This window comes from Nipponia nippon, unplaced genomic scaffold (genome assembly GCF_047370975.1).
Source record: "Nipponia nippon isolate SJK-2023a ecotype South Korea unplaced genomic scaffold, ASM4737097v1 scaffold_2, whole genome shotgun sequence".
In the NCBI taxonomy this organism is placed as follows: Eukaryota; Metazoa; Chordata; class Aves; order Pelecaniformes; family Threskiornithidae; genus Nipponia; species Nipponia nippon.
Genome location: NW_028262336.1, coordinates 57,567,889 through 57,592,835, shown reverse-complemented (window position 1 = coordinate 57,592,835; position 24,947 = coordinate 57,567,889). Strand labels below are relative to the sequence as shown.

The 24,947-nt window shown below is 42.8% G+C and overlaps 1 protein-coding gene across 12 annotated transcripts in view; it reads left to right on the top strand.

The window, feature by feature from the left end:
- Positions 1-21,666, top strand: part of JADE3 (jade family PHD finger 3) — a 69,165-nt gene extending 47,499 nt beyond the window's left edge. For all 12 annotated transcript variants that reach the window (XM_087758053.1, XM_087758049.1, XM_087758050.1 and 9 more), the window contains 7 exons: positions 539-729; positions 3,047-3,258; positions 5,787-5,954; positions 12,199-12,315; positions 12,777-13,250; positions 17,307-17,424; positions 18,979-21,666. In XM_087758053.1, coding sequence (XP_087614179.1) covers positions 539-729; positions 3,047-3,258; positions 5,787-5,954; positions 12,199-12,315; positions 12,777-13,250; positions 17,307-17,424; positions 18,979-19,868 — 2,170 coding nt within the window. In that variant the 3' untranslated portion in view covers positions 19,869-21,666. The remainder of the gene's footprint in view (positions 1-538; positions 730-3,046; positions 3,259-5,786; positions 5,955-12,198; positions 12,316-12,776; positions 13,251-17,306; positions 17,425-18,978) is intronic.
- Positions 21,667-24,947: the final 3,281 nt, after the last annotated feature.

The window sequence follows — 24,947 nt, the reverse complement described above, 5'->3', positions numbered from 1 at the left end:
GGTTCTTACATAACAAAAATAATACATTTGTAACATGGATGAAGTGTCATTTACAAAATAAGGATAGACTGTTTATCCCAAATGAAGAGCAAGCATTTCTCCCACCCCACCGCCCCAGTAGAACAAATTAAGCTTTTGTGAAAAAGCTGGTATTTTCAAGAAGTCAGTTGGAAAGATGCCCTTTTATTATTTAAGAAGAATATAGTACAAAGATTGTTGGGGGGTTTGTGCATAATACTTTCTGTGGGTTTCAAAAACACTTGCATCATCGCACTAGTAGCATTCGTTAAATTGAAAATCGTATGCACAGTCTTACATTTTAAAAAGGATTCTGTGTACGTAGCAAAGCTTAGCACATTTTGTGTGAAGAAATGACATTTACAGAATCCTGTCTCCCTAGCCTGGCTACGCTTACCGGCTAGTTTGAAATCTGTGAAACACTAGGTTTCTTTGCACTTATAGCAAATATTTCATGTCTTTCAAGGATGGATCTTAAAAAAACTGTAACTCTCCATTTCTTTTTTTACTTTCGCTCTAGGGTTGTAGCAGAAAAGGTGAAAGAAGTACTGTATACACGACCCAGGAAATACATCCATTGTTCCAGCCAAGAGCCCACAGAACCAGGTTACATCAACATTTTGGAACTGGCAGAATCTGTGTGTCGCTATGACTTGGATGACATGGACATCTTTTGGCTTCAGGAGCTAAATGAAGAGCTTACAGAAATGGGTAATTTTACAAGTTCTAATTTTAAAAACAGCAGCTGATTTCTGCTGTTTGAGTTGTAGTCTGCTGTGTGAGATCTCTTAAAGATAGCTGGATGAGAATTGAATGGAAATGCTAAGAAAAACAGGAGGTAAAAATGCTTAAAATAATGGCTTGCTTGATCTGTTCACGTTTTATGTTTTGCCCATTGTGCCTAAAAACTTCGTCACATCCAAAATCATGTGCAACTTCTGCAGGAGAGGCAGGAGAGAAAAAGCCCACACCAGGTGGAATCAATTTTGGAACTTCAAAAGTTAAAAAATTGTGTGTAGGAAAAGCAGATGTTTCCATTTCTTAAACTTGAACATATTATTGCTACAAATTCAGAGTTCTGAGGAGCTTGCGTGCTGGGTTCTTAACAGACTAATTAAGTTTCACACATGTTAGGCCATTTAACATCAGCTAAGTAAACTTTCTTTTTTCCATGCAAGTTGTGGGTATAGAGAGCTATGAGGGGGGTGTGAGCTATGGAAAATAATCTTGGAATTATCACTGGCGTGACTGAGTTGTGGTGGAATAGCCTGTGTGGCTGGCATTCTTCCATGGATGATTGCAGGTCCTTTAGGAAGGACAGATGGGCAAAAAAGGGAGATATTTGGCATGCCTTGGATTTGCTGTTCACAAACAAGGAAGAACCTGTAGGTATGTGATAATTGATGGCGGCATTGGCTGTAGTAGCTATAAAATAGTGGTGACCGAGATCCTGAGGGGAGTGAGGAAAGGAAGTAGCCTTCTGGTCCTGGACTTCAGGAGAGCAGGTTTCTACTTAGTTGGGTAACTGGTAGGTGGGATCTGGGAGGCAGCTCTGAAGAGTGGAACTGCTGAAGAGCGCTAGCAGGACTTTAAGGACTGCCTCCTCCAAGCACAAGAAAGATCCATGCGTATATTCACGAAAACAAGTAGATGCGTCAGGAGACCGGCTCGGTGAAGGAGGGAACTCATGACTGAGTTCCAGTGCCAGAGGGTGCATGTAAGAGGTAGAAGCAAGGACAAGCTTCCCAGGCATGCAGGGATGCTGTTAGCAAAACCAAAGCTTTTCTGGGGGGCAGATCTCCATCTATGGACATTTTCAAGATCTGACTAGACATATCTCTTGAGCAACAACCTTGTCTGGATTCACTGTTGACTCTGCTTGGAGCCAGGGATTAGGCTGGAGCCCTCTGAAGGTACCTTCCCACCTTGAATGATTCTGTAATTCTTTTAATTCAGGGAGTGAGAAGATACCCAGGTATTGGAGAGAGTAGTTTAATGGCAGAAGACACCTTGTATCGGGAGTCATTTATCTTTTCCATCTCCCTGTTTATCAGTTGCAACAAGGAATCCAAATTAGTAGCCACATTCTTGTGCATAGTCCAGCAGTTAAAATGTTAGCCTCTGATATTGTTACATGAATATCCCAACCTTTGAAGGTCTGAGTAAATAGTGAACTATGGGCAACAGCATCATTTTTGACTGAGGATTTTGAGAGGATGCAGTTCGGAGATTTCTGGTAGCTGTGAACATCGTAGGGTTTCTTAATGCAGTGTATGTCCTGAAGCTGCAAGCTGAGGACCAGTCTCGTAGCAAATCCTTTTTAAGTGGTTCTGCTTATACTAAGTTTGTCTAGTGGTAAGTGTATATAGCATGTGTAGTTTTCAAGTGAACAGACAGTATGGATTGCCAACAGTATATTTATCTACTATTTTATTTAAAAACAAAAACAAACAAACAAACAAAAAAACAACAAACAAACAAAAGCACTTTCCATATCCATCGTGCTGATCACTCAAGTAGTGTACTGGATGGTACTGGGTGGTGGCAACTTCTGTACCTTTATAAGATCTAAAGTGTTCTTGATAAGTTTTATTTCCTAGGGAGTTAGTCTTCAGAAGAACATTGTGTGTAATTTTGAAAGAATATTCTGTGTGATTTTGGATGTCATTAGTGTTTCTTAAAGTGATGGAGGTGGAGGGAGGATTGTATGGGAGCAGCTAGCAGTTACAGAAACTGCTGTCTGTCTTCTATGCTGTAGTGTTTTCTTCAATGTGCGGTCTTGTGTTTTATGTACAACTTTAAACTTTTACTCCAGTAGTAGTTCTGCTTGTATTTATAATTAGCCAGTGAGTGAAAAAGGTTTTCTATTTTTCTTTTCCTTTTTATTTTTAGTACGCGTGATGGGAGAGAAGATGCTGTGTCTAACTGCTTTAGTTGCTAGAAGTTGTCCTTCTCTCTTCCTGCATCTCAGACTCGGTGAGAGGCACCTGACTGTCCTCTAATTCCCCTTCCCTGTTCTTCGTTGCAGGATGTGGGCCCCTGGATGAAAACACAATGGAAAAGACAATTGAAGTGCTGGAACGACACTGTCATGAGAACATGAATCACGCTATTGAGACTGAAGAAGGACTGGGTATTGAATATGATGAAGACGTCATCTGTGATGTGTGCCGGTCCCCTGACAGTGAAGATGGGAATGACATGGTGTTTTGTGACAAGTGTAATATCTGTGTCCATCAGGTTAGTACCTGCAGAAATGTTGACGCTGTCCTGTGGTCTTAGTTTACCTTGGCAAGTGTGGAATTTGAACTAGTATTAAATGTTAATTGGAGGGCTTTGTGATTTTCTAGGTATGAAGGGCAGTACAATACGAAGTTGAATTTTTGTACCCTGACAGTTACAGTAGATTAAGTGGCCTAGCATGGTAAATATGTGGACATCTACAGTCTAATAGGAACATAAGTGTGTTCTTGGGACTTGCAAGTACTTCCTCTGTGACTGTAAACAATTTTTCTCCTATTATTAAACCTGCTTTTGAAGATAAACAGGGCTGGAAATGCTGACTTGCTTTATATGTGAAGAATCTAAAGATCATTTGTTTCAGAACTGGGGTTTTTCCTCCTTGACTGACTAGTTAATTGACCAGACATGGGCTGTCCAAATATAGCCATCTGAAACCACATGTAGGCACTTTAACAGACTGATCTTTTTTAGAAGGCATAAGCACCTGCAATAACCGTGCTCTCAGTCTGAATGTCGCTCACGTTGATAGTGTTTCAGATATAGCCAAGACTTTACACTGACTGAGCTCAGCATAGTCAGGCAGAGGTATCCTTATAATCAAGAAAGGGATATGAATCCTGTGGTTTCTGTGTGTCCTGTTCTGGAAGGGGTTGCAAGTAATACTCGGAAAACGTATCTGGCTGAAAAAAGGACCTGTCATCTCCCGGCTCGCAGTGGGCTGGCTTCCAGCCCGGCCGCTTTCCTGATCTGATTCATTGTGTGAAGCAGCCACGTGAGCCTGAGTGCCAGTAACGCGGCCAGTGACAGGAATACGGCCAGCAGCTGGGCCGCCTGCTTCAGCCCCTGCCTGTGCCTGTTCTAAAGTAATGATGAATTTGCAGTCAGAGCCTTGTGGTTGCTGAGCTTGAGCTGATGGCCTGCTGCCTCCTTCCTCCTGACCCTTCCCCATGCCGGAGCTGCCTGAAACAAACTGGGGAGCGTGTCTGGGCTAGAGCTAATCCTAACAAAAACAAGTCATTCTGTTTTTAATCTGGATCGGCCCTGGTTCACCACATAGCTTCAGGTCTGTTTGTCATCACACAGTGTGGAGGTGGTGGGTAGGAGGAGTGTGAGAGATTTCCTCCTTCATGGTGCCCTCTCGTGCCAGCTCAAACACATTGTGAAATTACTGGTTTAGTAGTCTAGGCCTCCTCCATTCATTAGTTGGATTAAATTAGAAAATAGTTTCAGTCCCTTTCCAATCACGTAAATGTGATCTTAGGTGTAATGCATCTTCTACATTAGTAATAGAAAGAATGCTGGTGGGCATGTGCCACATAAGAGGAAAAAAAAAACACTTGTAAAATTTAGATTACAGCTCCCCCTTTTGGGTTTTTACAACAGTCAGCACATCAAAATAGCATTTAGGTCAGTCAGTCTCAGCATTTCTATAATGCAGGATTTAATTCAGAAAAGTCCCCATCTCTACAGGCCTGACATAAATGTGCAATATTTTATAGTATCACTTCATATTAAATACTGAGATGTTATAATCAGAACGCTGGGAAGGCCAGTGTGGGAATTTTATATTAGATCTGAATCTGAAAGACTGGTCACAGCTAATGATCCTGTTCTGTTGAGGCTTTCAATGTTACTGTGCCTAGAGATGGTGTTAGGAATGGTGGGATTTCCTCTGAAAGCTACCCTTTTGATACAGCTTTTATTTGGAGCAGCTGAGTGGAATTAGACCTTGGTGGCAGCCAATGGTTTCAGATACACTCAGCTTTAATGTGCGTGTATGTATGTACAGCGGGATATATCTAGATCCACATGTAGTTAGCCATTAAGAACTGCTAGGAATTTGAATCAGAAAGCAGACTAATTTTTTTCTTTTTCCTTTTTGTTTTTAATTCTCAAATCTAGCAAAACTTAAGAAATTTCTCATTTTCTGAGGGGTTAAGTGCGATACACAGGAAATAGGCCTAAAACCCAGCACCTCATAATTTCAGTATAAGCCGTAATTTTTGTTGCAATATCATATAAATATTCAAAGTAACAAACAATGCACAGAACTGTAACCACAAAGGTAGTTTAATGTTGCAGGAAACGGTCTTCAGTCAAACAGCTCATATCCCTTCACGTCTAAACAGAATTATGTTAGAGTGTAAAGTTATTAGTGGTAGGAAGTTGTGATTTTAAAAAGGATTAGATGCAGAAGCTAATTTAAAGAAACGTCTACGTTTCAAAAAATGCTTCAGAAATTTAAAAGTCACTAGAAACAGACGAATGTTCACAACACCAGTGGTGCTGTGCAGTCACAATGGGTATGTTTTACACTATAAACAAACTGGCATAAAAAGACTTTGCTTTAGAGGCTGTTTATCTCTTTGATCACTTGACTCGTTTTAAGGTAAAGAAATTAGAGAAGGATTAAATAAAGGCCAAACTGTGCCTTTAGTATTTGAAACCTTTGGTCCATATGAATATTAATGCTTGTGTGTGAAATCATATCGGCACAATGATCTCAATACCTGTTTTCCTCCAAGGCATGCTATGGTATCTTGAAAGTACCTGAAGGGAGTTGGCTGTGTCGCACCTGCGTACTGGGAATACATCCTCAGTGCCTCCTGTGTCCCAAAAGAGGAGGTGCCATGAAAGCTACCAGGACAGGGACCAAGTGGGCACATGTGAGCTGTGCTCTCTGGATTCCAGAGGTAAAACTTAATTTCTGCCTCTTTCTTTGGTATCACAGACTCCTCCTTGTCATCCTCCTTCTAGTTCCCTCCTCTGCCTCTTTATGTTCTCATGATTTAAGGTATCTGTCTGGCTTAATAGCAGACTTTATTCTGATGAGTCTGCACAGCCTGTGAGGACTGGGAGAGAGTCCAGCTTATGTTCCATTAATTAATCACTTTGTCCCCTCCATTTACTGAGCAGTCACTTCTTGATGTCATTATGGTATCTGAGTGACCTGCTAGAAAGGGTTACTGATGTAAGCTAGTGTTCACTGTACAACTGCAGCTTCATTGTCTCTCTTATTTTCTGATGAATTTGTCTGCTTGCTTAAGTGTATAATTCGCATGCATACATCCACTTTGCATTACTCCATTGCATTATTTGCGTAGGATGGACTCTAAGATTTGTAGTTAAGGGGTTTTTTTGAACTAAAATTTTTCTGAATGGTGGGGAGATGAGGCTTTTTATCTTTTATGTTCTACGTTTTTTATGTTATATTTTTATAAGCTTTTTTGATATATCTGTGCATACATATATGGACAGAGTTTAGTAATGAAGCTTTACACTTCTTCCTCTATTTTGAATCAAGTTTAGCATCACATTATGATTCTGTAAATCGGAATGTTCACTTGTGTATAGGTGAGGTTTGTGTTTAATTTTGTACTTAGAATATTTCTGTTCTCTTTCTGGTGAGATCTACAGATCCATTACGGTGGGTGGTTTAATGCGAGGCAGTAGCTAGATCTGTCGGCACCACAACATCAGGGGGATGGATGCCTTATTTTCTGAATCTTCTGCTTCCAAGTGTAGCCAGGCCTCAAGTTCGCAAAACTCTGAGGAAGACGTTAAGATTCTGGGTATTTTTTTAACATAGCAGCCAGATGTAATGTGTAATTCCTAGCTCTGTCTCAGGCATATATCTACTTTTCAAGGAGGTTATCTTTGCAGTTGCACTTTCCTTTCAGGTCTGCTTGTAGTTCCTGGCATCTCTTCTACCTTTAAGGAGAGAGGAGTTGAGAAAAAAAACCAAAACATTTATTTTAAAATAAATTTAAAAAAAAAAAAAATCTTCTGACTTTTCGTCCTGTACTTATGAAGTGTCTCGGCTGGAAGCTCTCCTGGCTCTGAGCAGACTGGTTTTCCTAAGAGATCCTTTCTGCATGTGGTTGCCTTGATGCTCTCGCCAGCAGAAGAGGAACAAGCAGGTTTGGGAAGCAGGTGACGGCAGGGCAGGGAGCACATGCTGCCTTCCTGCCTGCCCACCTCCCTCCAGCTGCAGGAGAGAAGCTGCCGGGGAAGCACCCAGGTGGAGAGCTCCAACCCGGCTGCTCCCGCAGCCCATTCGGTGGCTCCAGGCCTCTCCAGGCGTCAGGCACCTCCTCCCCTCCACACCAATGCCAAGCGAGTCAGACACAGCGAGGAGGTGACACCTGCCAGTAGGGGCGGCAAATGCCTCTTGGAACCATTCTGTCTCAGTCTCCTGCACTGTCACTTGTGAAACAATTCAGTCACCAGGGAAGCCAGAGAAACCTTTGGGAATCTCTGCTAAAATGGCAGGTCAGTTCCTGTCTGGAGAGTCACTGCGGCCTTATGTGCTGTGGGGGACAAGAAAGACCCAGAGTTTGAAGACCTGGGGATGGATACTTTAGGGGAGAATGTGTATTCTCATATACTATTTTTCTTCTCCCCAAGATAGTAGCACACTGGAACTCCCCAAAAAGAAACAGATGAATTATAAAGTCACTGCCGTTTCCTCTTGTGGCCCTAATAAAATGGAGCAAGGCAGAATGCAGAGAGGAATGGGCCATAAACATGTCTGTGCCTTGTGGTAAAAGGCTCAAAGAGGGACTTCATGGGTCACCAAGTATAGGGTAGCATGGTTGCAGGCAATTACATCAGGTATTTTCCTTCATTAACTCATTCAGCACTGTCTTAAAATGTTTTTTCTTCCCTCCCTTCCTTGTGAGCTAATGCTGTCAAAAGGCTTTCATGACCCTCACTTGACTGATTGGGACGTTTGAAGGCTTTTACTTTCCAAAGTGTACTCATTGTTGGTTTATATCCTTTTATTCTTCTGCCTTTATTGTCTTTTAGTGTAAATGTGTAGCCTATTTCATGTTTCCTTAAAAGACATTCTTTTAAAATAATAATAAAAAAAAAAGAAACACTGAGACCAGAAAGCTTATGCTGTTTTGAAATTCAAGGTCCTTCTCTGCCTTAGATGACCCATTACAGTTACGTAATGTAACTCAATCAATGTGGTGTTAGCTGAAGCAGAAAGTTATTTTTCCTTGCCACAACTGGAAGGGTATCAAATTGACTCTCCTTAGCTGCTGTTGTGAGTGGCCGTGCTCCAGCCACTGGGCTGCCCTTCTCAGCCAGCGATGCAGGTCATTGTGCACTTGTGCAGCTGCTGGTGGCAGGGGAGCAGAGGACAGCAGGGTGAAGATGAGATGGCAGCTCATATGCATAACAGTTGCAGAGAAGAGGCTTCAGCAGCCCATTGTCTTCACTCTCTCCCACTCCTAAAACTTCTTCAGAGTACAGCAGTCAAAATGTAAGCTGGTACAAGGTGAAGAAATAACAGAGAAAACAGCTACGTGTTATGGCAGATGGATCATTTCTGCCTTGGGATGGGAGGTTTTGGGGAATGAAAAGGTTGGCTTCTCTGCTCTCTGGATCCCTCGTGAGCAGCGAAGTTAAAACAGACTTTGCCTTGACTCCTCTTTTTGAATATCAGAAACATGCAGGCGGCATGAGGCCAGTATAAATAAATTGCACCTGACTCTGTGAGTGCCTCTTTGTGCTTTTACAAAGTGGGGTAATATAAACAGGCAGCGTTACAAGCTGAACGGACAATATTTCCAACATAAATGTTTCCTGACCTTATGAGTCCCCTCTGGGGAAGGAGCAGGGAGAGCATTAAAAGGGGGAGAGAGGGACAGAGAGAAGGTGTGTGTCACTTCCCAGCTCCTGCTGGGAAGCATGATGGAAAGCTGGTATTACTCAGTTTCCAGAAAAATTCACTGAAGATTCTGGTTTCTTTTTGAAAGGAATATAAACAACCTGACATGGCGATATAATCCCTTAATTCCCAAAGAAAGTCTTGCCTCTTAGTGTAGTGGTAACTGGGATGAGAATTACAGTCGATCTTTGTACAGTATTGTTTAAGAAATACCTGTGCAACTTGTAACCATCTCTGCTTTGAGCAAGGTCAAGTTGGGCTGATGAAAGGCTCTTTCATTTTGGAAGCAAAAAATCTAATATTTGATGATGTGTAGGAGTGCTGGACATGATTTTCTGGAACCATTCAAGCAGTTCAGGGACAGCTTTGTCACTTCCCCACCAATTTATAGGAAGGCCACAACAGATGAAATTGGTTGTCAACTCTACCTGATGAGGGCATCACATATTGCCTGCCTATTCTCCTTCTCATCTGGTAAAACCTGGACCCTCTCTGAAGCATCTCGCTATCTTTCTAATGAAGACTTCTGGAAATGCCATGCAGCAGGTTGACCTCAATATATTCCAGAAGATGTGGCTTGCAGTTGGGGGACCAGAGGGTGAAGTACTATAACAAATATAAATCTTACTAGAATCAATTTATGTTATTAATTCATTAAATGCAATAAACTTTTTTAAATGTGGAAATGATGAACCAAGTAATCTCTTGAGAAAGTGTCTTTTCCACCTATTTAAGTGATTCTTAGAGCAATGCAACGATAAGGAGAGAGTAGCAAAAATACTCAGTTTGAGCATAGCAACTATGACTCTTGGACTTGATCAACTTAGCGGTGCTCTCTTTGGATAAGTCTTCCTCACAGAGGAGTTCTGCTGAAGCACAGCCTTTCCGCCTCAGGGATTAATCAGGTTTTAAAATGAATACGTCTATCAAGTGATTGTTGATGTTGTTGATGTACCCTAAAAGGGAAGCTAGGAAATTCAGCTTAGGCTACTGGCTCTTGTAAAATCAATGGCTTAATTATCACATGTTAAACTAATTAAGCAACAGGCTGGCTAACTTGGTGAGGTGGGCTTTAAACTGAAGGACTCAAGGGGTGGGGTCCAAAACAGAAAATCTCCACCTGGCTAGAGAGCAGCTCCGTGGAAAGGGACCTGGGGGTCCTGGTGGACGGGAAACTCAACATGAGTGAGCAGTGTGCTGCTGCGGCCAAGAAGGTCGATAGGATGCTGGATTGCATCAAAAAGGGCATCGCCAGCAGAGATAAAGAAGTCATTATCCCTCTCTACTTGGCACTTGTGAGGCCACACCTGGAACACAGTGTACATTTCTGGTCCCCGCTGTACAAAAAAGATGTGGACAGGCTGGAGGGGGTCCAGAGAAGGGCCACCAAGATGATCAAGGGTCTGGGAAGCCTGCCGTATGAGGACAGGCTGAGAGAGCTGGGCTTGTTTAGCCTTGAGAAAGGAGGCTTAGAGGTGATCTCATCACCATGTACCAGTACTTAAAGGGGAGCTACAAAGAAGACGGAGACTCCCTTTTTACAAGGAGTCACATGGTGAGGACAAGGGGTAACGGGTACAAGTTACTCCCAGGGAGATTCCGATTGGACACGAGAGGAAAATTTTTCACAATGAGAACAGTCAATCATTGGAATAATCTCCCCAGGGAAGTGGCTGACTCCACTACGCTGTACACGTTTTAAGACTCAGCTGGACATGGTGCTGTGCCATCTCGTCTAGATTGTGCTAGAAAGGTTGGACCAGATGATCCTTGAGGTCCCTTCCAACCTGGTATTCTATGATAATTCGTATAACCTGGATTTCCCTAGGAGAGTCCTACTATGGAGGTAATCTATGAAAACTACTATAGCGTAATACTCCTAAAAGTTTTCTAGAAAAAAAAAAATGGCTGTCAAATTTCAGCCTTAACTGATTTATTAAGGAATCAGCTTTATTCTGGCCTCACAGTGCCACAGAGCGTGACCTAGGAACCTCCTTTCTTTGAGTTCTTAGATCTGACCCCTTTGAGAAGAGGCCCCTATCCCACCACTGGAAATACAGCTCTGTTCTGTTCAGGTGAATTGTTCGTAGAAAGCGTGGAGATGTTCCTAGCTAGAATCAGCGTTGTATTTCTGCTTCAGGCAGGTAGCCCTCCAAAGCACACAACTGCTAAATTCAAAAAGTGTTGTGTAAGCATCAAAATCCAAGCTTTTGGAGACTGGCATTCTTGGGACAGAACAGTTATCCCACTGAAATCTTCTGCCATGTGCCATTCTCCTACTGGCCCAGTTCTGCATGTTGGTCATTCAGAGCTGGCCAACTTTTTGTTTCTGCCCTTGGATAAATCCTGCCTGTCAGGAGTGGCTCAGGGCTGCCTACCTGTATGTCTGTTTTGATTTCCAAATTATGGAGGATAGTTCTTATTTCCCAGTATGGACAACAAGCAGCTGAGAAATTTCTATCGTAATGGATATGTGGACATTAGTATAACAAAGAATAGGAAAAAGTATCCTGTGCTTATCTGAATTTTTTCTTTCTTTTAGTATTAATATCCGTAATCTGGTTTACCAGAGACAAATGGATCATCCAGACTAAGTATGTGAAAACGGGCATAAGAGAATATACTGTGCTTTGTAAAGAGAAGTTTGTTGTATTCTTTCTCAAATTATACTCGATACAATCTGTAGTTAGGAAAGCGTACTAGAATCACCTCTTGCATTGGGAGCGCTCAGAGAGGCAGAGCTGGGAAGCGAGGCTTTCCCTGGCTGGTGACTGATAGATCTGGTTCCGTCCCAGATTGTGAGCTAGCAGAAGTAGCTATTGTAGCAGATCTGTGGATCTTAAAGAAGGAACTTCTCAGGTAAGTATGAGTAAGTCTTCCTATTTTGTTCTGAGTAGCTTGTGTTTTGGTCCTTTTTAAGTTAGACCTGTTAAAGCAGCACAGAAAAAAAAAAAAAAAGGCAGAATGGAATAAACTTAAGCATCGCTTACTGCAGTCTTTCAACTGGTTTATAACAAGGCATGCTGTAGATGCCTCAAATGTTTTGAAGAATTGTAACTTCTAGCCACCAGGTCAAACTAGTAGTATTCCACAATATTGTTTTCACGTGGGATCTTTTAGGGTCCCTTGCTAAGAAGTATGACCACATGGAGATCTCACAGCGAGATAAATGTGTGGTCATATTTCTTCTTGTATTAATGGAGAGCTTGTTTTTATTACCTTGATAACTACTTTCCATGCTGTTTTTTTGTTTACAGGTTAGTATTGCTTGCCCAGAAAGGATGGAGCCAATCACAAAGGTGTCTCACATTCCACCAAGTCGATGGGCTCTAGTGTGTAGTTTATGCAAACTGAAAACTGGTGCTTGCATTCAGGTATGTACTTGTCCTGTGGTAACTCTTCAGTCTATGTGAGAAGGGCAATTTTGGTTTTGCATTTTTTCTTTCTGTGTTCAGAGATGCTTCACAATGCAGATGACTGTTAGATAGATGCCTACTTCTTCATAACTGTTTGCTATCAAATTAGTTCGCTAGCACAGAGATTTAGGAGTTAGTCTGAGTTGCCTTCTTTTGAATAAGGCTGAGATGTGTAAGCACTGCTACGATGTGGGTCAGAGATGGATAGAAAGGTCCTTCTGTTGAACACTGGTCACAAACAAGAAAATACTAAATCGGGTGATACCAACTTGAAAGAGATCAACAGGTATTTTTAAGAGTGCTTAGGAAATATGTTTTTGTAGGGATGGGCTTTCATGTAATTAAGATAATTCTGTCCTTTTTTTCTGGTTTGTTGCTACTGTTAGTGATTGAAGTTTTTTGTTTTCTTTTGTCTGTAGTGCTCTGTGAAAAGCTGTATCACTGCCTTTCATGTCACCTGTGCCTTTGAGCATAGCTTAGAGATGAAGACTATCCTGGATGATGGGGATGAAGTCAAGTTCAAGTCGTATTGTCTAAAGCACAGCAAGAACAAACAGAATTCGCTGCCTGATGTTGATGAGCACCCCAAGAGCGTGTCAGACCAGAAGCAAACAGAGAGCGAGAAAACCAGTTTGCGAGCCCAGAAACTCCGAGAGCTGGAAGAAGAGTTTTACTCACTAGTTAAAGTGGAGGATGTTGCAGCAGAACTGGGCCTTCCTAAACTTGCTGTAGACTTCATCTACAATTACTGGAAATTAAAGCGAAAAAGTAACTTTAACAAACCATTGTTTCCTCCCAAGGAGGATGAAGAAAATGGCTTGGTGCAGCCAAAAGAAGATAGCATTCATACTCGCATGAGGATGTTCATGCATTTGAGGCAGGACCTAGAGAGGGTAAGAGTTTAACTGGTAAAAGTGGGAATGGGGGGAAAAAAGTAAGGCCTTTTAACTCCAGTCTCCTGGTATGCTGCATTGCCTGCTGTAGAGACTTTCAGGAACTGTCCCTTCTCAGTCCAGTGAGAGACCCAATGTGAAAGGAGTGCTTCCTGACCTGCTTAGAGGTTATTCCTTTATGTATTTTAAAATGCATGTTTCTATGCACAATGGGCATATTTGCTAACTGACTCCTTGATTTCAACTGCAATTGTGTAAATGTTTTAAAAAATTGAGTAAATTTATTTGACCCAGCTGTAGTAGTTGCTAGTGATACAGATTCAATAACAAAAAATGTTACTTTTATTAAACGAAAGTAAGTGCAAACAGCAAAGGAACGGGGCAGGCTTAACAAATTCTTATCTTCCACCTTCTGTCTTGGGATGGAGGGACTCTTGATTTGTACTTAAAAAGGTGTTTTGTAAAGGTTATAGGAGAATGGTAAATATTAGCCAGTTTTGGGTTTGGAAAAATGAATTTGCATAGGTAAAGCAGTAACTATTCTTTGGTGAGTGTGCATCAAGCTTTTGGAGAATCCTAACAACGTATTAAAGCAGAGCTTCTCACCCTCATGGTTTGAAGGCAAGTAGGTGAAGTCCTAGATGGTTAACTTCCACGGTGACTTTTTGGCTCTGCACGCACAGAAGAAGAATGCTGGCCTGTACTTGCACCGCTTCCTGTGACAGCTGATTCAGGAGTCTTACTCACCTCTCTTCCTCGCCAGCATGCTGGTGTCAGCTAGTCCCAGGTAGCGGGCAGGCTGAACCGCTCGTCGCTCTCTTGACCTAGATGCTTTCACTGCACGTAGCTGCCTTAGGTGCTATAGTTGGTTAGCGGTCTGAAAATAAGCCACTGAGTCTACCACTGCTTGTGGCTTTACTGAGAAGGAGGAAAAGGAAATTAATCTTTTTATCAGTAGCTAGCTGGGCTCTTATCAGATTGCCAGGTAGCTGGTAGTTTGAAAAGATGGAGTCCTTCAGCAAAATTCAGAGTGGGAATTTATTAGGAAGGTGTATGTAGTGCCTTTTTCCAGCAGCTGGTGTGGGAGGAAGCCAGGCCTGTTACGGCTCAGAGGCTGCCCTTAGGTTGTCCTGTTAGCTAGCGATCACCTGCAGTTTTCAAGTGCTTAGAGATAGGTAGCGAATGTAAAAAAAAGGTAACAAAATATAAAGTAGGTGTGCTAAATGTGATATGGAGACAAGACATTGGAGAAGAGGGGAAGGAAAAACAAAAGAGAGAAAATAGTATTGTAAGAAAAGGGAAAACAATATTGGGGAGAGAAAAGCATGAAAATACGGGAAGATGAGTGTTGGAGCTGAGATTTGCGCTTGTCAGTCTAACTGTTGTCTTGCATGTAGTTAGAATCAAGCTCAGATCTCCTTTTCCAGGAGCACTTTGGATATGGATCCTCATTTAGAAAAAAAAATCCATAACGTGGTGCAAATGGGAGGTTGGGATTTTGGTTGGTTTTTTTCTTTTTTCTTTCAAGAAACCATTTCAAGCTTTTTCTTTTTGCTTGACAAGTGGTTGATTTGCATCAAATTTTATTAAAACTGATGTACTTATTTTGAATGGAGGTGCATAACAACCCCATGCAACGCTACAGGCTTGGAGAAGAGTGGCTGGAGAGCTGCCTGGCGGAAAGGGGCCTGGGGAGTGTTGGTTGACAGCCACCTGAACATGAGCCAGCAGTGTGCTCAGGTGGCCAAGGCGGCCAGTAGCACCCTGGCTTGTATCAGGAATAGTGTGGTCAGCAGGATAGGGAAGCGATCTCCTCCCTCTACAGCACCTCGAATACTGTGTTGAGTTTTGGGCCCCTCACTACAAGAAGGACATTGAAGTGCTGGAGCGTGTCCAGAGAAGGTTAGTGAAGCTGGTGAAGGGTCTAGAGCACAAGTCTTATGAGGAGCGGCTGAGGGAGCTGGGGTTGTTTAGCCTGGAGAAGAGGGGGCAGCGGGGAGACCTTATTGCTCTCTACAACTACCTGAAAGGAGGTTGTAGTGAGGTGGGGGTTGGTCTCTTCTCCTAAGTAACAAGCAATAGGACAAGAGGAAACGGCCTCAAGCTGAGCCAGGGGAGGTTTAGATTGGATATTAGGAAAAATTTCTTCAGCAAAAGGGTTATGAAGCATTGGAACAGGCTGCCCAGGGAAGTGGTTGAATCACCATCCCTGAAGGTATTTAAAAGACGGGTAGATGTGGTGCTTAGGGACATGGTTTAGTGGTGGACTTGACAGTGCTAGGTTCATGGTTGGACTTGATGATCTTAAAGGTCTTTTCCAACCTAAATGATTCTTTGATTCTATACTTCGTACTATGAAACGGCTGTCTCAAAGTTTCTGAACTTCCTGAGATTTTTCTGCTCAGTTATGTCTTGGGATGAAAATAAATTTGGGAATCTTGGAATTTCCTTTCTGGGGAAGGAGGTTCCAGTTCTGAGCAGATGAAGTTGAGTGCTGGGGGAAGTATGTTTGGCAAATATCTTTCAACCAGGCCCTACGCTGTTTCTGTGTTCTGAAAGCTCTTTTAAGGGTTTATCAAGAACTTTCAGTGCCTCTTCCTGTTCTTGTTACATTAGGTGGAAATATTGCTGTTAGCTCAAACAAACAGTGAAAGTAGAATTATGTGGAACTAAATCATAGAACCATAGAATCACAGAATGGTTTGGGTTGGAAGGGACCTTCAAAGATCATCTAGTCCATCTCCCCTGCCATGAGCAGGGACATCTTTCACTAGATCAGGTTGCTCAAAGCTCCGTCCAGCCTGGCCTTGAACACTTCCAGGCATGGGACATCTGCAGACTTCTCTGGGCAACCTGTTCCAGTGTCTCACCACCCTTATCATAAGAAAAAAGTCTTCCTTAGGCCTAATCTAAACCTACCCGCTTCCAGTTTAAAACCATTGCCCCTCGTTCTGTCACTATGGGCCCTGGTCTCTCTCTGTCTTTCTTAAAATCCCATTTCATAAAATGAGAGGCTGCAATAAGGTCTCCCAGGAGCTTTCTCTTCTGTAGGTTGAACAACCCCAGCTCTCTCAGCCTGTCCTCATAGGAGAGGTGTTCCATCCCTCTGATCATTTTTGTGGCGAACAGGTCCATGTCCTTCCTGTGCTGGGGACCCCAGAGCTGGACGCAGCACTCCAGGTGGGGTCTCACCAGAGCAGAGGGGCAGAATCACCTCCCTCCACCTGCTGGCCACGCTGCTTTTGATGCAGCCCAGGATATGGTTGGCCTTCTGGGCTGTGAGCTCATGTTGCCCGCTCATGTCCAGCTTTTCATCCACCAGTACCCCCAAGTCCTTCTCCGCAGGGCTGCTCTTGATCCCTTCATCCCCCAGCCTGTATTGATACTGGGGGTTGCCCTGACCCAGGTGCAGGACCCTGAACTGGGCCTTGTTGAACTTCATGAGTTAATGCAATGGAGTGGGAAAATAAACTGCTAAATGGGTCAGCCAAAATGTGTAGATTGCACAAGAAGCCAGAGTGTTCTTTTAGAGGGGATCTACGTGTTAACTTTGGTCCAAACAGGCTGGCTTTCTTGGGTAGCTTTGTAAAAAGTATTACTTTATAATGTTGCAATAATTTTAGGGGGAAACAAACATGGTTCAGCTGTGAAAAACCATTCTGTGAAACGCTTTGCAGGGAACTTCTGGGAGAATCCAGAACTACCTGCAAGTAACAGGTAACATCCTTGGCATCATACCTAGTGGAAGCAGGCTTACAGACAAGCAAGTCTTAGAAATTACTTACTTCTCCTTTGACTGGAACTCTGTGTTCACTCACTGTTCCTATAGATTAATATATATTTTGCCGTATTACAGAATATATTCAAGGCATTCAATACATTGGCAATTAAAAAAATTCCAGGTTATTTTTTTTAATTCATAGTTACATATGTTCAGTAATATTCACAAGAACTTTGCCAAGGAATTTTGCACATAATGTTGTTGATGCACTTTTTTTGACTATGTCAGGATTTATTTTCTTATTGCCTATTAAGTTTCCTGTTATTCCTCCACAGGTAAGAAATCTCTGCTACATGGTAAGCAGGAGAGAGAAACTGAAGTTGTCTCACAGCAAAGTACATGAACAGGTCTTCAATTTGCAAGTCCAGCTCATTAATCAGGAAATTGCTGCAGGTAATCATATAAATGTAAAATACTTAAAAATTCTGTCTGTATTTAAACTAAAAAACGTGTTCTCTTTATGTTCCTGCTTAGTGTTTTTAACATTGTAAATCTGCCTTTAAAAACTTTCTTCAAGTACACAGTCAGTGAAGGTAGCAACATACACAAAATGCTTTAATCTCTTAAAATATTTACTTGGATATTTCTTTATTTTATGGCCATTTCTGGTATATGCCTATTACTTATCAATCACTATAGCATCCAGATAGCAGAAACGGGCTGGTGGTGATCTCTAGGTTTTCGCCTCCTTGGCTGCTGTTTCAGGGTACTGTTTCCCCGCAGCAAGCTCTGCGCTGCTGCCTGGTTCTCCAGCTGAGGTTTTTTGCTTGCTGTCAGTAGTTGGTTCCTTCAGGCAAAAGAGGAGAGTGACTGATAGGAATCGCTGCTGTTCTCATGTTGCCTTGCATGCTTGATGAACAGCGCAGAGAGGCATTTCTTAGCCGGCCATCTGCAGTTACTCTCCTTCCTTCAAAAAAAGTTTAAGTGCTCTGGGTTTTAATAGTGAGTAGTAACTGCGTAGGAATGCTGATGTACCAAAACCCACTCTGCCCTTCATTTTTATAGCAACCATCTTGAAGTAAGGAACACAACATTTGGCAAGAGGAAGAGTATATATTACAGTGCAATTGCTACTTTTTTTTTTTTTTTAAATAGGGAAGGCAGCTATTTCTTCAATGTGAAATTAAGATCTCTCTGTTCTTTCAAGATATATATTATGGTTTTTTGACCAATTTAGAGTGAAGTTTGTGTGCTCTTTTTCTCTACCTTTGAAACATGGATAGGTTTCATTAGTACTGACACGGTGTTGGTTTTTTGTTGGGTTTTTTTTTTCCCCCCCCCAATGTTGTAGATCAGACTAGTACTTTGTGGAAGCAGCAGTACTCTAAAGCACTTTGGTTTTGTGTAAATGCATTTTATTAGAAATGTCTACTACATTTGTTTTATGTCTTTACAAATACAAGTGCTTTTTTAATGCTTATTAGAATAGCTTGATAGCTGCTTTGCAGTGGTGCTGTATGCGTATAATATCATAAAGACTTGTATATTGGGGTGAAAAGACTTCTAAAGCGTAGAGAATTTTATAATACAAAGCAGAGAGTTGAACTAAGTCCAAATTGAAACTCAGTTTGAAGCATTGTTTTTTCTCCATCCAAAACTGAATATGAACCTTTTTTATTGCTTTGCTGGAACTACTTCAGTCGTATCTCAAAACTGGTTCAATTCACTGGCTTAAAGCCCTGTAAAAAGGGCACATTGTGGGTTTTAATGGAAATGCTAAAACGCTTACCTAAATTCTGAAACGGTGGATAATTTGGATCACTTTTCTTTATCCCAACTTCTCTTTAATGTCCTAAAATTAATTTCACACTAATTGTTTGCAAATGCTTCTTACTGTTGAATGACCTTCTAATGGACTGTAAAACTTGTTACAGATAACAAAACGATTACCCTCTTTTTTTAAAAAGCCTTTTTTTTCTTCTGCCCCCTTGTCTCTTTCTCTTGCAGGCCATACCCTGACAAGTGCACTAGAGAACACACTGTTCTACCCACCTCCCAGAATCACCCTGAAGTTAAAAATGCCCAAATCAGCACTAGGAGATTGCAAAAATAACTCGCTGAAGCCTGGCAACAGACCGCTTTCTCCTGACAACAGCACTGTTTACAGCAAACGGAGCGTGCCGATGTCAAAGGAATCGTTTGAAATTAAAGCAAAATCTTACTCCAGGTATCAGCATGACAGCAGAAGTAACGGGTTGCTGGCAGGGATTGGCAAGCCTCGGAGCGAGGCGAAGGATTCTGGTCCCACGCAGATGCCGGAGTTTCACCGGGGCCAGCCGTCTGGGAAGCCCTTAGCACTTCAGGCTGCTTTGCACGGACAGTCTTCCATTGGGAACGGGCGGGTGCAGCAGGAGAACTCAAGGCTGGCGGCCAAGTCCAACGGTCTGATGGGCAGGGCGGGAGATGTGAGCCAGAGAGACAGCTCCAGCCAGACACCCTACGAACAAGAGTCCATGCTCACGGCTCACTTGGCCAGCCAGAGCGGTTTCAGAAAATCCACCATAGAACATTTTAGCCGGTCCTTTAAAGAGGCTACCAACAGTCTGGTGAGGACCACGGAAGATCTCCGGTGCTGTGAAAAGCCAACGAGAAGACTTGCAACAAAAGATCGCTTGTGGAGCAAGCAGACTCTTGAAGGTGCTCCGTACCAGGACAATGACGGGTACTGTCCTGACTTAGAGCTGAGTGACTCTGAAGCAGAAAGCGATGAAAACAAAGAGCAAGTGAGGTTAAGACGAAGTAGCTCAGAGACAGAAAGCCCAAGTAAGGACTTTGGAAGAGATTGTCACAATAGAAACAAAAAGAATATGATTTCTCACAGTTCGGTACAAAGGTGATTAGAAGCCCCCACGGGGTAATTCAGCCTTTACGTATTCCAGTGTACCAGTGCAAAGCTCAGCATCAAAAGGTTCCAGAAAATAGTCCAGGACCTACGTTAGGAAGAGTTGAAGTAGGGGATGGGGAGAGGGGAGAGAAATCAGAGTAGTTTTGTTCAACTGTGAATTGGCTTGCAGTCTTCGCAAGGTTAACTGCAGTGTTGCAAAGTCATGTGGAAGTTGATGTGTTTTATCAGAGGGTAACATCTGGGAGAGCACGAAGTGGTTAATCTTTGCATAAATTCAGGAAACTGCTTCCCCCTTGCCAGCTTATGTGCAAGGCAACGTGTTCATGTTATGTCAATCTTGTGGTGGTGGGCAGGTATTAAAGAAGTCCTTGCATTGGTCTAACGTGTTGCAAGAGACTGCAAACGGAGACACTGAAACTGCATTCTTATGGCACCTGCAGTATGGCTTTGATCCAGCAACGCACTTGCGGGTGCGTCAGGAAGTTAAGCATGTGAAAAGTCCTGCTGGTTTCCCCTGGGAACGTTTGTGCTCAGATCTCCGAGCGCATGCCGGTGTGCTCTGCTGGATCAGGCCCAAAGTGACTACTAAGTGACGATCCTCTTCTGCAGGAGGCTTTGAACTGCAGTGGCGTTTGCAGGCTTCTTGCAGAGGGTGGAAGCAGGCGTCGCTGGCGCTGCCAAACTCGCTGACCTCTAGATGTGCCCCCGTTCCCTGCTCTTGCTGAAGGTTGTGTTTCTCTTCACAATAATTTGCTTATTTTGTAAATATACAACTTCTAGTACTTCAGTTTTTTTAATCTCTGTACATAGTTGCTTGTTGTGGGATGCACTTGTAAATATTTTACCCAGCTAACAAGTACAGATGGCTAATTTTGTGGATAGTGTTTACAAAAGTAGATGTACTACTTCAAAGAAAAATGCTATTTGACACTTAAATTTAGGCAATCACCGGTGATGCCAGGTTCCTCTTGAAACTGAGATTTCATGTCCAGAGGTGTTTGTACCTGGTATTTTTAAAGTAAGCTGAATTACAAATAATTTTGTCTGAACTTCTCATGCAGGCACAAATTTTCAACCCTAGTTGCCTGAATACAGGCGTAGGAGCCTTGTTTCTGGCATCCAGGTCTGTAAAATTTTAGCCCGTTGTGATTTGGAGTATGTTTTTTTTTAATTGATGAAAATGTATTATTTTATTAAGCTGCTTTTCAACCTCTGGATCAGTTGCTCTTTCCCAAACTAACACTTTTTTTGTATGTCCTTTAAAATTAGCAGTTATTAAGTAGTGAGTAAATTTCAGCCAGTACTGAGGAAGCGAGAAGGGAGGGAGGGGAATCCTTTTCTGTTCATTTCAATGACAGGGGATTTTTGTTTGAATGCAAACAAACTTCTTGTTTTCCAGATGGCATTGAGTTGATCAACAAGGTAACCGCACTGTTTTTCTCTGAAATGCTGTACATTTCATAAATCCACAACACCCTCTGTCCCCGTATCACTGGCTGAAACGGGCAGTAGGTTGTATAGGGCACGTCATGCAGCTCCTTTCTGTTGAGGGTTCATTTTGTCTAGAAACAAAAGGTGTTCCCCACTCAGCGTGAAGATGACTATGCAGAATCCAAACGACCACCTGTTTTTCTTCATAATCTTAATTTATTGCTTTTAGCTTGGGAAATGGCAACGACATTTTTAGATTTGTTTTAAACTCTGAAATCTCCCTAGTTTGCAATAGGACTAGCAGGTCAGGGGCTGGAGGACTTTTCAGTAGTGAAATAAAAAAAGAGTATACGTGGCAATTCTGCTCTGTTTGCTTCATGCATCTTAATTTTTTTTTTTTTTACTTCTTGATTTTATGTATATTTGTGTAATTGATCTTTCTAGAGCTGTATCTTCAAATTTATTTCTTTTGGTGTAAATATGCAGTAGCATTTTAGGTTTCCACATATTTTATTTTAACGGGAGATGCTTCGTGTTCTAAGCCATGGGTCATTCAGAATAAGTAAACAAATGTCTGTTCATTTGTATTCCAGTTCTGATTCTCTTAGTTCTCCTTCGATATTTATTAGTAATCCTCTCTTGCTGGTCATGAAATTTTATGAAGCTTGTATTGGGAACACTTATCTGGGAGGTCAGCAAAGCGTTCATGCTATTTTGTGGCCGGAAGCCTATGACAGAAGGGAGGGAAAACGGTGCTTTAGCAAAACTCAGCATTTCTGCTCTTCTGGGGTTATTAATTCAGTTGTTTCCAGTCTGGGCAATGGTTTTGCTAATTTTTACATGATTTTAATAGATACATGAAGGAGCCCTTGGTTATGTAGTTCTCAAGTATTGTCCCCAAAGTGCATTTGCTAGTTTTTATTGTGTGTTCGGTGGCTAACTGTTTGAAGTATTACCTCTTAACCTTATTTGTCAATTTTTTTTTGTGTTTTTGCATTTTGGTTTATATATATAAATATATATATATTCAATTTTCCAAGATGGACTCGGTCTTTTTCAGATGTCCCCTTTTTACAAGTACTTTTTCATTAAATTATGAAACTGCTAACAGTATTTTCATTTGTTGTGATTTATTCAGGGCTTTACCCTCTGTGTCTAGCAGGTTGTTAAACTCGTCAGTCTAACAGCAGTACTGTGTCCATCAGGAGTAAGTTATTTCTGCAGAGTTGGCAATACTTTAACAAGTTGAAGTGTCAAGGAAAACCTTTCCCCTTCAGCCTCCCCAAAAAGAGTCACTGAACACTGATTTGCTGTGTGTAGCAAATAGCCCCAGCCTGGCTTTTGTTTCTGCCTAGGTGAGCAAATGTAACAGACCATTTGCTGCCCTGGCCTCACTTTTTAATATATGTGCTTATACCTTAGTATGACTGTTTTTTCCCTGGTTGGACAAATTAAGTTACAGACGAAGAGACATAGCCAGGCCTTCTGTCTCGTCCCTCTTCTTGTACGCTCGCACACGCGCACAAATGAATACTTAACAGTCAGCTGTCGCCGTGTGTGCGCGAAGGACAAATCGGTGCAAGCAAGTTCCTGGGTTGATGTTTTATGTTGGTTTTGCGTGAGCCGTTGCTGTAGTTCCCCCTGCTCCCACAGGCCGGTGCTGTGATATACCTTGCTGGCAGAGAGGAGCTGCTCCCGGTGCCAGAGCAGGGGAGAAGGCAAAAAAAGAGGAGGAAGACGGAGAGAAAGGAGCAGGTGTAGCTGCACAACCGATCCCACAGCATCCCTCCTGCTCTGATCCGATAGCATCCCTCCTGCTCCCATCGGCTCGGTAGCTGGCAGCGTTCGAGAGGGGCTGGGGGTTCGTAATCCGTGTGTGGGAGGCAGCAGTGACCCTCCTGCCTGTGGCGGGTCAGGCAGTGGCAGAGCGAGCAGCGAGCTGAGCGGAGCTGAGCGGCCAGCATGCTTGTGGCCTGGCGTACGGGCAGGAGTGGCTGAGCAGGTGGCCCCAGGCAGGCCACAGGAGGTGGGCTGGGTGAAAGGGAGCAACGAGTCCCTCGGCTGGAAAGAAAACAGGAGAAAAAAAAGGAAGAAGGCAATAAAGGTGCATACAGAAGAGAGGAAAAATCAGTACTGGGAAGAAGCAGTAAGTGTTGGCTTGTCAGCCATTTTTCAGGACCAGGATTTCTCCTTCCCTAAAGGCGGTCTTGCAACAGATTCCAGCAACTGTCTTCCTTTTTGCGACTTTCTGGCTGGCGGCCTCCCATTCCCTTTGCAAGTACAGTCTGCTTGTGGCTGGGATGTGGGAAAGACAGGGCTGCGGAAGGAAACTGGAATCCCTGTTATTTTGGCAACAGTTGCTGTTGGTTTGTAGAGTCTTTACAAGTAAGTGTGGTTACTTGTTGATGGTAACCGGGCAGCTCTCACAAGCACTAACAGGGGCTGAGCGGTGATTCCCAGCACCATCATTCCTGCATTTATGCCTTTGTCCAAAGAGAAATGTTTCTCAGCTATAACTTGCCTATGTCATTTGTAGAATGTTTTCCTTGCGCCATGAATCCCAAACCATGGAAGGAGGAATTACAAATGTTTAACCATTAAAAAGCCTGAAACGTTCACTTGATTTTGATGTGGTACCTCACTGATGACTAGGCCTAGGCATGTAGGCTGTACTGCAGACACATGATGTGTATCTGATATCTGGGAGGGACTGAGCGTTACCAAGTGTTCAAAGCCTGCCTCTGTGAGCTGCAAAGATAATCCAGTGAAACCAGTCATTTTGATCGTTGTGAATTTTGATGATCCCAGTACTTGTGAAGGTTTAGCACTGCAGGGAATTGACACATCTATTGGGAAAACATGCTTTTGATGTGAATTAATGAGCAAAAGAAAGCTGCTTGCACAACCTGGGAGCTTGGCATGCAAGGGAAAAGTACGGGGGAAGGGCAGAGATGGAAAACAATGGAGTGCCTCAATGCAGCTTCTTCGGGAAGAAGTAAAGACTCACAGACTTCGGGGTTCTGGTTTCATGAGAGAGGCCCTGCTACTGCTGCTTCTGAATCTTCCTTTACGCCACCTTCGTGGCTGAACAGGCTTTTTCCCCTCCCGCGGTGCAATTCTGTAACGTACCCCTCTTGCAGAGACCATCCTGGGGTAACCGCTCCCGGACCAAGTCAGCACATCCGTCAGCCGCTGGCCTCTTCTGGAGCAATGTGACAGAAGTGGATTAAAGTGACTGCAAGCACAGCTTCCTGAAACAAAATCTTACGTGGCAGTTGGATAGGTTGTTTGAAAATAGCAGATGTGCGTGCCTATTTCTGTTCCTCAAGTTAACCCCTCTGGAGATAGCTTGGATAAGTTTGTGTGACTACCTTGTGTAAGGAGAAGCAGCCTCGGCTATTTGCTCATTAGTTTCCCTGCCTCTGTGAGTACAGCTTCCAGATAATCTTTCTCTTTCTTCAGTAGGCTCCTCTTGGCTGGGACAACCTCCTGGATCCACCTTGCCCTGCCCTTTCTCTGGGATTCTTCTTTTGTTTCAGGCTGGGCAGACCCTCCCTGCCTTCCCATTGCTTTCTCAGCAGCCCTGAAGCTGGGTATCTGCCTCACCTAGGCTGCCTTATCTGAGACATTGTTTTAAATC